Genomic DNA, 13344 nt, shown 5'->3' with positions numbered 1-13344 from the left:
GCGCTTCAGGTCACGTTCCAAGGGTAACAAAAAGAATTGGCTAATAAGGTGAGAAAACCATCTTAAATGAGCATTCATCAGCAGTAACATATCATGTTATCTTATCTAACACATTTAGGTAGACAAGAAGTGTTTGGTTTCAGTCTTCAAATCATGTGGCATAATGATTCAAATTCAATGTGTTATCTGCTTTCATGAATAAAGGTAAGTAATGGCTTATGAGTTGGTTCATCAACTTCCCTGCCATAATATGCTCATCCAAACAGCTGCAATGCCTAATCATATCAAAATGAGAAATTATAAAGGATACAGTGAATGAAACATTGACAAGCACTTTATAAATTGAATAAAGTGAGAAATTATTTCTTCCTCCAACTGGTGATTGTAGTTTTTGTTCTGGAGAAACTGCATAGTAAACAGCAATGAATTGACTGCAACAAATACTACTGTTTGCAGTGACAACCAAGCACAATAGTAAGAAATTACATATTGAATGTTGCTGCATTTTGATATTGATGTGCCAGTTTCTTACATATGCAACTGATACAGCAAGATTAAGCTGCTTGTGAGGATGATAGCAAGAAAGCCTATTCAACTAGTTTGATAAATCCAATATCCTTTGAGACCCTGTGCCTCAATGCCTTGTTGTCAGCTATATAGTTCGTGGTATATGAACATTGCCCAAAATCATATCATGCATCATTAACAAACAACACATATGTTATCTCAGAATATTTCTTATCATATGTCTAGGGTATCTAATAATATAAACTTCTTGGAAATAAAATGATAGTCATAAAAGGACATTATATTTGTGAGCAACGGACTCTCAGTGAATTTGTTTCTGAAAAACTAATAAATCAATCATAGTAGGATAAATACATTTTCTTCTCACCTTTTACCATCAACCTTGTTTTTCTTCCATTATCATATACCTTTATCCTTTATGAGCAATTTGCTGGTATCAGGGAAGTCATCTGTCAAGTCATGTAAGCAGATGATTCATGGTATATTTGATCCATCAAATGGTATGATTTTTCTGAGAAACGATGGAGTTGCTAGTAGAAATTTAATAAAGGCAGCATGTTTCTTACAGTAAATCGACGAGTGCAATTCCATTGAGAGATAAGATTTCTTCATGACATGCTAATAAATACAAATGTAATACCCCTTATCGCTGCGCCTAGTATTTATTTTCTGGCCAACCTTAATTGACACCTGATGGTACATTGGTTGCTAAAAATTTCAATAACCTAAGAAGAGTACCAATCGAATCAAAAGAGTTATGATGTGAAAAGAATATATTAATCATGGATTCTATGATTTTGCAGATTTGCTCCGCTTAATCTTCTGTGTATGATTGCCTAGTCTGTCATGCTCTGTGGTTTACCTTGGCATGGGGCGATTCTTTAGGAATTGTCTAAATAGTATCATAGCTTGCCGAGGGTGATGAAGAGGGACTTCATGCCCTGCTCCCATAATCGTCACAAATGTCAAACCTTTGTAAACTTGGCTCCATCCACCAACCTGTTAAACAATGAAGCATAGAGTTGAAAGAAAAAACATCTTGATTAGTAATTAGATGGATTCATTCAAGTATACGTTGGTGCCAGAATGAACATCGTAAAGAAGGATTTTTCCCAACTGACCTTTCCTTTGTCATACCAAGGATACCAACTTATTAGGGTTTGGAGGTTAAGAGCATCAATGGAGTATCTAGTTGCAGTCACAGGTACCACCGCATCAGTGTCTCCACTGCCAAGGAAGCACATGGAGTAGCAACAGGATGAATGAGGAACATGAAAAAGATAAAATCAATGTAACCATCAGGAGCAGAGATGGAAGAAATTAACACTTCAGAAGCAGTTTGAAGAATCTTATTGATCATGAAATTAGCTTCATTCTTATCTAGCACCAAGGAGATATTTTGTGATTGGTTTGTCATAGCCGGTATCATGATTAAAATATGTTGTCCATTCCCATAGTATTCGAGCTTTTAAAGTTCCTTCTTTTTATTTTACTTCCGCATGAAGGGACAAGAATTTTTTATCTTAAATCAGTAGGTTGATTTTAAAAGTCCATGTATTGCATATTCTCTTGGCAAGGGATATATATCATACTAATATTACAGCTACAACCACTCATCATATGTGCATACTAAAGGATGAGTCTTATATAATTAACATATATCTCAAAAGCGTGGAAAGCACTTCTGCCAAAGTGCACATTATCAGCAGTCAGGACTGAATAAATGATGGTGATCTGCAGTATCACAGAAGGCTGGTAAAAGGAGGACGTTGTGGGAAGGATCTGAGGAATATACCTGGAACATAGTTTTAAAGTTGCAATTTTAACACTAGTTCACAGAAAAGAGAAGAGTTTGTGTGCAGTCCTGTGTACGAGCATCTTCCAATTTAAGCATGAAATAAAATTTATTTGGCAGGTTTTATATGTCTTATAAAAACTTTCTTGAATGAAAAGATAGATCCATTTGGGTTCCATTGACAGATTTCTTCAATGAAAGTTGCTAAAATACACATATACATAATATATTTCAATTAATCATCCTTGTATTTTGCAATTTAAACACCAAATGCTATCAACGATACTGAATTATTACGTTCAACAAATGAATGTTGACATATTAGAATTGTCAAAACAAAAGGGAAAAAAAAACGTTGTTATTGTAGAAAACCTTAAACTGCATACAGAAGGATTTTCAAGCTGATTTAAGAGAAAGTAGCTAGTTGAATTAAGTATTATAAGGAACTTTTTTCTTGCTAAATATATAGAACTGAAATAATTAATAGATATCTAACATTCTAAGATAAAAGAAAGAATAAAATACTTCAGATGAGTTCCCACCTCAGTTTTACATATGTTCCAAGTAAAGCAAGCTTCAATCTACTTGTTATATATAACTCGGCAACTGTCATCTTCAATCAGACTAAATAATTTACTTTTCTTATTGATTTAGTCAAAGTTTGGTACCTGATAAAGCCTGTGACTGGTAGAAATATATTTCACATACCAGACAAGGTTGGATAATTTAGGAATTAATCTCAAGACTAGATGCAAGAAAATTATGTTGTGAGAAAGAAAATGGACCTGAACATCCATATTCTTAGACCAGCTGCAATTAACTCCTGATAAATAGGTAGCATGGACCTAGGAGAATCTGCCCAATAGTTTCCTACAATATCACTGACGACGGAGGTAAACATATAATGTCAGTTGTCACTGAATCAAAGACCACTATTTGAATGTTCATGAGAAAAATGTCAGACAAATCAAATTTTATTCATGGTATATGAAAAACCTGCATGTATCCCAAGGATATTGAATTCCTGTAACATTTGCATGGAGCGCTCTCTGCACTTCGGGACGATTGTAGTATACTTTGGCGTATCTGTCAGTGCAGGGATCATATGCTCTTGACATCCAAGGCTGAATAGTATAGATGAGAAATAAGGGATATAAACATGTGTGATGACCCAAAGTTCATATTTGAGCATGTATATAGACTAAACATGTAACAAACCATGAAGAGCAATATAATTGAGAACAAAACTGATATTCAAAGTGCACATACGTTGATCTGCCTATTTGCCTTTGGATCAATCTTTACCAATTTTAAGCATGCACTTAGCCTTCGAAGACTTCCAAATACAATATTCAGATAAGATAAAATGATTAACGTTAGTGGTACGAGGAGAGGTAGAGGAAGACCTAAAGACTTTAATACAAACTATAAATAAATATTTAAGTACATTAAACTTAACTAAACATATAGCATTTTACGGATCTCAATGATGGTAAAAGATCCATATAGCCGATCCCAAATAGTTGGGACTACCGGCCTTGTTGTTGTTGTTGTTGTATTTAGCTTTATTAGCAAGATTCGTATGACAAAAATAAAAGCATATAGTTGTCAAACTATCACATCCATATTCGTACTATATGATTTGCAAGACAAGGAATGTTGCGGTGCTAGAGATCTTACATAGCGACCATTTAGGCTACTTTTAAGAGACCTAGATGAATTGCAAGGTTGAGTATATATGCTGTAGGGATCGATATTGCCCTGCTCTGCAGTGGCTGCATTGAGGTTCTTCACGCACTCAACCGAAGGATGCTCTGAGGATTGGAGATTGCATGTGGCATTCAGATCATGGTAGGTGCCATCGGAGATCAGGCCATGCGTCCACCAGTACTCAAATGTACCCAAATAATCATGGTAATCATCAGTAACAGCATTGCCCACCTGAAATCACACATATTCATTATATCAATATATATATGTGAATGAATAATAGAATGCACTTCATGAAGATTTTGGATAATACCATGAACCCTTTCAAATTAATGAAGGGGTTCTGAATCCCTTTATTTCTCCTGTAGATAAGCTGGGACAACTGAGGAACATAATGCCCTGAAATCAAATGAGACCACAATAGCTCAAGTGAGATCTCCTCAACACACTGCTGAATGCTAAGAGAACCATTCCCAGTCAATTACCTGCATAACTCTCTCCTGCTATGTAGAAATCTCTGTACTTGTACTGAGGAAACCTCTGAAACCAGTCCACCAGAAAAGCATATGCATCCATCGCTACAATGAAATTAATGACAAAGATCAAGAAAATTGAAATCAAATAGCCCTAAATTGTTCATTACCAATAAGATCACGCCATTATGTAATCACAACCTGTCCTCATGTCACCAGCAGTGTACAGATCCATGGATGTATTGGAGTACGAGAAGCCGACGCCCGCAGGAGACTCCAAGAACAACAAGTTCGCCACTGCAAAACCAACCACCAGTTCGAGGAACAAATCAAAACCTAAACTCGACCGATCAGTCGATCAAACGAACAAACATGATCACCATTATTCCAAGCGTAAGGATTGACGTCAAGAGTCCAGCCATCGGGGCGGATGCGAAAAGGCCCGATCTCCTCGGAAGCGCCGTAGCCGACGGACGAGCATCCGGGGCCGCCGTTGAGCCAGAGCACGAGGGGGGCAGGCTGGGCAGCGGGCGGGGCCTCGACGAGCCAGTAGAAGAGGGCGCGGCCGCGGCGGGGATCGACGGTGACGTAGCCGGAGTACTGCTCGAAGGCGACGGCGGGCTGGCCGGGCAGCTGGCCGATCCGGTCGCTCTCCTGGTCCGCCGACAGCCCGCATCTCAGCTGAACCGACAGCGACAGCAGCAGCCACAGCATCGGCGACATGCCTGTAAAGGTCGAGATCCCCATTCGCCGTGGCTCGCAGTGAGATCCAAAGGAGGCAGGGAATTAAAGGAAGGGGAGGGAGTGGTGGGGGCAGTGAAGACAGTTGACATTCTCATGATGGCCACAAAAGAGCGATGGATTCCTCACCCTAACTCATGATGGCCACGAGATCTGTTGCGACTTCGCTTTTGTTTGGGCGACAAGGAAGGGGAGCACATGCAGAAGGTTGCCATCGCTGGCGGTGGCAGTAAGAAACCTCTCCGAAGCTCTGTCAGAGAGGCATTCACCACCGCTCGAGCAGTGACAAAGGTGGGAGAAGAAGACATAAATGCTGACGTCACTTACCACCGACCTTGAAATATTAATGACATGATTAGAACTATAAGACCAAATTAAAACTAAACTTAATGATAATAATTAACGACCCCCCACTCGCTCATTCTCTTGTACCCAATCAATCGCACGCACGAATCGATGAGAAGAAGACACATCGCAGCTGATGCTTGCTGACAGCAGAAGACTGAGCTCCGTCCGTGAAGTGTCATGCCATCCATGATCCAACCCGCTGAAGCCATTGGCAGAGAGAAGGGATGGACTCAGCATCGGAGTGCTGCCTTCGCAGGAGAGATGACATCGCTGCCGTCCTGAATCCGCTTTGTTCGGGAAGATGACGGCGGTGTCATCTGCTGCGCAGGTAGCGTCGCTGCTGCCTGCATCGACTTGGTTCTCCGGTGAGGAAGTTTACGGATCTTGTGCTGATCGTACGGCTGTGTTCATCATTTAGCTATCCACCGGTATGGTTCATCGTAGGTACAATATCAGCATGGTTCTTGGATGTCTCCATGAAACATGCTGCTCAACTGTGATGAACTGATGGGAATCAGGCAGGTGGCCAGATAGCAATCTGGTCGCGAGTGTCAAGGAAATAGCAGGGATAGATGAGGAATGATTCATGGAAACTGTAACTTCTCTTGGACGAAAAAGACTGATAGCAAAGAAGTAATTTGAACTCTGAAGCAGCTCTTCAAACAAATGAATGGCAGAGAACAGATCACGAACAGCTCTGACACAGAAAGCATGCTTTCAAGGATTTTTAAGGCCTAAATTCCTCTTTACAGAAGTGCAAAAGGTTCACTTTGCTAATAAAACAGTATCAGATGGCAAACTATTAGCCTTCATGTATTCCACAAGAAAAAGTTCTGGAGTTTCTATTGTCTTTGTATGGCCTTTCCTGCTCTGTCCATCTGCTACAATGATGGATTAATTTGGAGCAACAATGTAGGAAGCCAACAACTGGGAAGACATGGGAGGTCAGTGTCTGTCTCCTGCTTCATAACCACAACAGCATCTCTTAGAAGCATGCAGATAGCATTTATGAAGTGAACCAGCTTCAGAAATATAGGTTCCTAAATGCTCACCAGCCAATGATATATTGAGCCAAACAGTTGGTTCTCTTACAGTTGACACTCATGGATAGTGGGATCTCTAAAAGACTCCTCTGTCTGGTAGGGGAAGGGGAAGGGAAACAGATGTTGGAGAAAACATTTCAGCAATGGATACAACATCAAGTCAGATTCTGACAGATTCACAAGCAACATCCAAGGCAACCCACACATTGCTTGTGCCTGCAATCAAAAGCCAAAGCACATTCACTAACACACACATACACACACAAGAAAGCTAAGAACCCTAGGCTACAAACAAGCCATATCAACAACAATGAACCCAACTCTCAATGACGCGCACACGCACACATACAGGGCATAGCACCAAGACTCCCCCATAGGTTATGAACTAACTCAATTCTCCACTGATTGTTCCTCGTTATTCACTAGGGAAATGTCTACCTTAGGAGGCTCTGAATAGCGCCTAATCCTTGCTGCAGGAGATGATATACTGTTATCGTCAGCCATAGGAAAAGAAAGGCGTTTCTTTACTGAGCAAATAGATCTCTTCCCCGGAGTGTCAGCCATGTCACTTTGTGGGCTATGGAACCGGGACCTGGCTCTAGCTGATTCTGTGGATGCCATGTAGCTCGGAATGGACTGTGAGCTCACCAGGCTCTCGTCGTCTCTCGCTGATGATCCTGCAATGCTGTGCCTCCTTGGCCGCTCAGACTGAAAGCTGACCATGCTCCTCGCATCCTCATCTACCAAGCGTCGACCACCTCTTGGACTCAGCGATATCTTTCTGGACCGTGGCTTAGATTGTGGTGTCATGGGTGACTGGCGGCTGGGAGGTCGGCTTGATTTCCGAATTGCTGATGGGGTGCGTTCCAAGCTAGTGTCGCGCCGTTTCATTGTTTGTCCGATGAGACTGAAGGTGGCACTCCTTATGGAGTCATGATCATTGGTTTCTGTTATCCTGTGGTTCTCCCATGGCCTTGCTGCCATCCACCGTTCCAACCAGCTCCAACCCCATTGCGGATTCCTTGGGTCGGTGAATGTTGGAGTCAAGGATCTGGAAGAGCTCTTCCACTGTGCCAGAAAATGCATTAAATCATTACTGCAGTACAGAATAAAGTACAAAATACTAGTAGGAAAGAAAATACAGCAAATAATACCTAATATATAGTTAATCATCATGCTAGTACAATGAAGAAACTTGAGAACTGGAATAGCAAGGATAATGAATATGCATTAAGGAGTTGAAATGCCCACTACCTGATGAGAAAATGCATAAGCTAGTGCCCTTTCTCTTCTTACAGCAGCTTCTTGTCTGTTCACTAGATTTGCTTCAATTTTCTCTTTGGACCGAAGACTATCATCCCATTCTTCTTCGATCTGTACTTCAACATTAACCATTAGTCAAAATATGGCAAATTCAGTTTGGATGAAAGGACAGCAATACAGGTTCACGAGATGTGAAATGTGAGAACACATGGATAGATAACAGTCATGGTACCTCAACGTAGATTTGTAAAATATGTAAAATTGTACATATCATCATTAAGATAACTGCATAATCAGTGCAAGTGACTTTCCAAAATGATGTCGTATAACTTACTAGCAGTGGATGTACAAACTAAATTAGTATGGCCAAATTGAAACCCTAGTTGTTTATTTTGTGCAGTTAGCTTTACAATGCATATTATTACATTAAATTTGACCTGTACAAGATACCGAAAGAATGACTTGATAAGCACTTAGCTAATTGTCTTGGTGGAATGTAATCTTTTAGAGACTAACTAGTTAATTGATTGCTACATTGCAAAATTTACCATTAAAATGGGACCAAGATAGTTTAAGAGCATTATCGACCAAACAAAATACAAGAAAAGGTGGAAGACTGGAACCAATCCATGCGGTGCTGAATGGAACCTGACCTAATTGGGGTGGGGTATTCCCCAGCTCATGGTTGTTCAGGTTTGATTTGAGGAAACCTGGATTTTGACAATGCAAGATGCAGTTTGGCACAGATTTCCCCCCCTCGCTCGCGTCATCTCCTCTCTCTTCTATACAATGAGGAATAATGGGGTTGGCAAAGTGGGAACTAGGGATCCTATGCTTGGATAATGCAGAAATGGGGGAAAGATTCCCATTGCAATCAAGAAATAGAGCAGATTTCGGGTAGGTTTGGGAATGTTAAATTTCAGGCCTAATTAGCCCAATCGTCAAACTAGATACAGGGTTGTTCACCCCCCATACATGAAGGTATTATACCATCTAAAAGGCTCAGAATTAGAATAGAGTAAATAAGTAGCATTATTTGAAACTAATGTGGTTATTTCCTAACATGCAAGTCCTCACTCTTGTGAAGTAGCATAAAGAAATTAATTTCCTTCCCAGATCTTACAAGTTTACACAGCTTTTTCGAAGAAAACATGCAGATATCATAGATTTCTGAGCATCAAGAGCTGTGTTATATGAGATTTTAACATAAAATGCACACTCACCTTCACTTTCTCTAGTTCCTTTTCATATTTCCGTTGCAGATGCCTCTGGAGAGCCTGGTTTTCCTCTGCCATTCTGATCCTCCTTGCACGTATCTGTGTCTGAACTCTTGCCATTTTTTGCATGCAATGTAAGGTGTTATAGGTTTGAGACCTCACAGCATTTCCATCAACTAGTCTCTTCAACCTAAACAGTCCTCTCAGAATTCGCAATTCTCTTCTTGCCTTGACAAAATTTTCAACAAAAGACAACGGTTCAAATCATCAACAATAACAGATCAGGTAAGATAGCAAAAGAGAAATTAAAAAATGGCCTTCATTCACTGCCAAACTAGTTCATTCATGCTAGAATGCATTGGTCTTGGTAGCCCTAAATAAGTACATGACATTACTTGATGCTTGTGCACATGTGGCAGAACTATGCACTTGGAGTAAACTAGCCTTGTCTTTGAATACACGAGTAATGGTTTACATTTCATGGTAACTTGATGCTTTCTTGCATTGTTTTAAAAGAAGATTATACCGTTACAAAAATTTGTCAAGCAAATTGGCATGCATAACTAAAGTGAAAAATAGCACATAGAATAGACGTTTTCCAACATAATGTGCCCACAATTTTGTACTATATGCCAATGTGCATACCATACATTTTAAGCACAACAACAATAAAACCGTAAGTCCCAACTATTTGGGATCGACCATATGGATCTTTTACCATTGAGATCTGTAAAAAACCATATGTAAAAAGTCATATGTTTATTTAAACCACATTTTGAGCAATTAACTTTATATGATTGCCATTATCCAGTTAATAAAGAATTAATGAAAATCCAATATCTTGCTGATCTTACTTTAGACAAAACAAGTCTAATAAACACAAAGCAGTTTACCAAACGGATGACCATTTACCACTAGCAAACTCAAACTAAAGTAGGAAAGTTATCAAAATTAGAAACCCTAAATATATAAAGTGAACAATGATAGCGTGACTAGATTCCTTGATTCTCAGATAAGGTGATATTTGCGTGACGTTCAGAAGGCAGTTCAGTTCATCTGAAAGTGAATAAATAACAAGAAAACTTTCCCTTTTCTTTCTATGCATGATAGCACAGCTCAACCATTGTCCCCAGGGAGGAATTTTGAAACCAAACAAATTGTACATTTGATAATGGAGGAAAAAGAGAAACAAGAAACTTTACCAGATAACCCCTGAAAGCAGTCTGGATCTTGATGGCTGCAACCTCTTCTCTCGGTTCACCTACGAGCCTAGTTGTTGAGGTGGTGAGGCAAACAACCTCTGCTGCAGCCTGAGCAGCGACAGCTGCAGCCTCTGCGGCAACAGCACTGGCAAGCGCCACCACAGAGTAAGCATGCTTGCTCTGTTCATCCCCCTTCTCTGTCAGTTTATCCCCCTCGATGGGCGCCAGTGGCAGTGGTTGAGCAGCCTCATGAGCAGTAGTCTCCACTTCTTTTGTAGGGAGTGGATCGGAATGCTTGGATTTGCCATGATCTCCTTGACAGCAGTTGGGAATCAAGACACTCTTCACAACACTGAACCACTTCCCCTTTCTCCCCATCGCCTCCTTCCTCCTCTTGGTCTCCTGTACTCTCTACTGGATCTCCCCTAAGCTGCAAAGAAACAAACAAGCACGATCAAAGCCTAACTCGGTGTTATCCCATCTCCGCCAGAAACCACAAGAACTAGATTATCTGTGCCGCTAAGAACTTTTGTTTCGCATATCAGAAAAGATTTAAATTGGCGTTCCTACTCTCGTTGCAGTAACAAAGCGTTTCTGAAGGTGACATCTTTCCAAGAATAAACGGAACCATAGAAGAAAATTTGACGAGGAGAGCAAAACTGAAAGAATAAGAACAGACTAAAAACCAGAAAATTCTTTTGGGCCTCACGGATGGAATTTTCCCGAAGATTTCAACTTTTACCCAGAATAATCAGCTTCAGAAGAGACTAAATCACACCGGAAGCAACACGACAAGGAAAGAGAAGCTAGCAAGCAAAAAAAACAGAAAAAACATACCAAATTTCTCGCATAACTGAAGAAAAAAGGAACAGCAACGCCAAAATGATCAAGAACAGACTGTGGGGAGACAAAAAAGAACTGGTAATCGGCAGTGGGAAAAGCTTTACAGTATCACCATTACCTGGTACTGGTGGTGAAATAGCAGAAGCACCAAAGGTCCCCCCTTTCTTCCCAAAATGAAAACAGGCAGCGGAAAGAGATGAGGTCCAAGAAATACGTTGCTGGCACGATCACGCGAAAGACCTCGGAGAGAACCTGTTTTTCTCTCCACCTATCAGGCGAGAGGCGAGAAGCGAGAGTCGAGAGTCGTGTGGAAGAAACGACACAAAAGACTAGATCTTGGACACTTGGACAAGGCCGCGAGGGGGACACCAGGCCACCACCCCTTCCTGGTCCTCCCTCTCCAGCGGGGCCTACCTCCACCAGCCTTCCCCTCTTTGACAACAGCGAAAAGCTTTCGCATTCGGAGCACCCTTCTCCATTCCTCTCGCTTTCTGAACCTTCTCCTCCTCACCTCAACCCCCTTGAAACCAATGTCCGATCTCGCTGGATAGGGCAGCCAACCGGTGCGGTCAGTAGCGCTCAACTGCTGCTTGCGTTGGGAGCTGACCCGCCCATGGATTTTGGCTCCCCTGTCCCGGCCGAGACAGCGGAACCTCACCCCACAAGACCCGGCACGGGTGGCGGGCCCGGGAGGCGCATGGGACTCGTGGAAGCGCCGTCGACCTGGAATCGACGGGGGACGGGTGCGTGGGGTCGAAGGCAAAGACTAGACCGGGGTCGCAAGTGGCTTTTCTGCCGTCAAAAAGATGGGGTATAAAGCTGCTCTTCTGCTCTTTCCTTCATACAATATTCCACTCACGGAATCTTTCTCTGCTCTCGCTTTCGACTCGGCCGACTCGAGGGTGAGGATGAAGCGCAGAGGCCGAGCGGACCGATTCGAGCCTTGAAAAGTTTCAGGTGTGACGTCGTCCTTGATGGCACCCAAACTACGTGTCCCGTATCACGTCTGTCGTACACCCGTGAAAGTTTCCGGGGTGATTCGTTACCTCCTTAGTAACTTGGGGTGATGTAACGATAAAAACCAACGGCTAGCTAACCGGTAAAGACCTTAACGGTTTATTTTCGTCGTTTATTCTTTATATTAAATGATAATAATAATAATAATAATTCAACGTTATGAGTTTTTCTCATTTTTATATTTACTAAAGACAGCTCATTCTCTTTATAGAAAAAGTAAAGTATTCTTAAAAACAATTTTTCATCCAAATATAATTTAGACTAAATTGATGTGATATTATAGTAGTTTTTGATAAAATCATAAATTTTTTATTTATAGGATTTTTGAATAGAGCTATAGAATTTCATCTTCGTCATTTATCCTTTACATAATAAAAAATCAACAATTATGGGTTTTTCTCATCTCCCTCCTCTCATTTTTATATTTATGAAAAATGGTTCATTTTCTTATAAAAATATTAAAATATTTTAAAAAAAATAATTTTTCATCTGAATCCAAATTAGACAAAATTGATATGGTATTATGTTATTTTTAATAAAATCATAAAAAAAAATTATTCATGGCATTTTTGAATGGAGTTATAGTATTTTTACCTTCGTCATTTATTCTTTACATTAAAAAAAAATCCAACGGCAGTGGGTTTTTCTCATCTTCCTCCCCTTATTTCTATATTTATGAAAGACAACTCATTCTCTTCGTTAATGGATTAAAAAATTTTAAAAAAAAGTTTTCGTATGAATCAGATTTAGACTAAACTAATATGATATTATATCATTTTTATTTATAATGTTTTTGAATAGAGTTATAGAATTTTACCTTCATCCCTTATCGTGTGAATAAAAATAAAATTCAATGGTTGTGAGTCTTTCTTATCTCCTTCCCCTCATTTCGATATTTACAAAGGATAACTTAATAAAAATATTTAAAATATTTTTTAAAAATAAATTTTGTTCTAAACCCAATTTGGATAAAATGATAAAAAAATTTATTTATAATATTTTTGAATGGAGTTATATAATTTCACCTTCGTCACCTATCCTTTATATCGAAAAAAAAAATAGCTATGGGTTTTTATCGTCTCCCTCCTATCATTTATATATTTACTAAAGACAACTCATACTCTTTATAAAAAGAATAAAATATTTGTTATAAAAATAATTTTC

General features: G+C 40.0%; 2 protein-coding genes across 6 annotated transcripts; both read right to left on the bottom strand.

Moving 5' to 3' along the window:
• Positions 1 to 200: 200 nt before the first annotated feature.
• Positions 201 to 5525, bottom strand: LOC135642749 (serine carboxypeptidase-like 27). 3 transcript variants are annotated; one of them, XM_065159149.1, is made up of 11 exons: positions 5377 to 5525; positions 4887 to 5231; positions 4708 to 4803; positions 4519 to 4611; positions 4347 to 4432; positions 4004 to 4264; positions 3320 to 3447; positions 3109 to 3204; positions 1650 to 1755; positions 1391 to 1527; positions 201 to 405 (listed from the first exon to the last, which is right to left on the bottom strand). In XM_065159149.1, the coding sequence occupies exons 2-11, from the start codon at positions 5227 to 5229 to the stop codon at positions 360 to 362; spliced, it is 1392 nt and encodes a 463-aa protein (XP_065015221.1). In that variant the 5' UTR covers positions 5230 to 5231; positions 5377 to 5525; the 3' UTR covers positions 201 to 359. The 3 variants fall into 3 exon arrangements, with proteins under 3 accessions (XP_065015221.1, XP_065015220.1, XP_065015222.1); XM_065159148.1 differs by having other exon boundaries at positions 345 to 405; positions 4887 to 5518; XM_065159150.1 differs by lacking the exon at positions 201 to 405 and adding an exon at positions 456 to 977 and having other exon boundaries at positions 4887 to 5518.
• A 1236-nt stretch (positions 5526 to 6761) lies between these two features.
• On the bottom strand, positions 6762 to 11870 carry LOC135642750 (protein IQ-DOMAIN 3-like). 3 transcript variants are annotated; one of them, XM_065159151.1, is made up of 5 exons: positions 11282 to 11870; positions 10321 to 10750; positions 9125 to 9346; positions 7893 to 8012; positions 6762 to 7706 (listed from the first exon to the last, which is right to left on the bottom strand). In XM_065159151.1, the coding sequence occupies exons 2-5, from the start codon at positions 10696 to 10698 to the stop codon at positions 7029 to 7031; spliced, it is 1398 nt and encodes a 465-aa protein (XP_065015223.1). In that variant the 5' UTR covers positions 10699 to 10750; positions 11282 to 11870; the 3' UTR covers positions 6762 to 7028. The 3 variants fall into 3 exon arrangements, with proteins under 3 accessions (XP_065015223.1, XP_065015224.1, XP_065015225.1); XM_065159152.1 differs by having other exon boundaries at positions 11158 to 11283; XM_065159153.1 differs by lacking the exon at positions 11282 to 11870 and adding an exon at positions 10891 to 10997.
• Positions 11871 to 13344: the final 1474 nt, after the last annotated feature.

The sequence above is a fragment of the Musa acuminata genome, chromosome BXJ3-7 (assembly GCF_036884655.1).
Source record: "Musa acuminata AAA Group cultivar baxijiao chromosome BXJ3-7, Cavendish_Baxijiao_AAA, whole genome shotgun sequence".
Taxonomy (NCBI): Eukaryota; Viridiplantae; Streptophyta; class Magnoliopsida; order Zingiberales; family Musaceae; genus Musa; species Musa acuminata.
The sequence above is the reverse complement of the archived record's forward strand: the minus strand, read 5'-3'. Positions and strand labels throughout refer to the sequence as shown.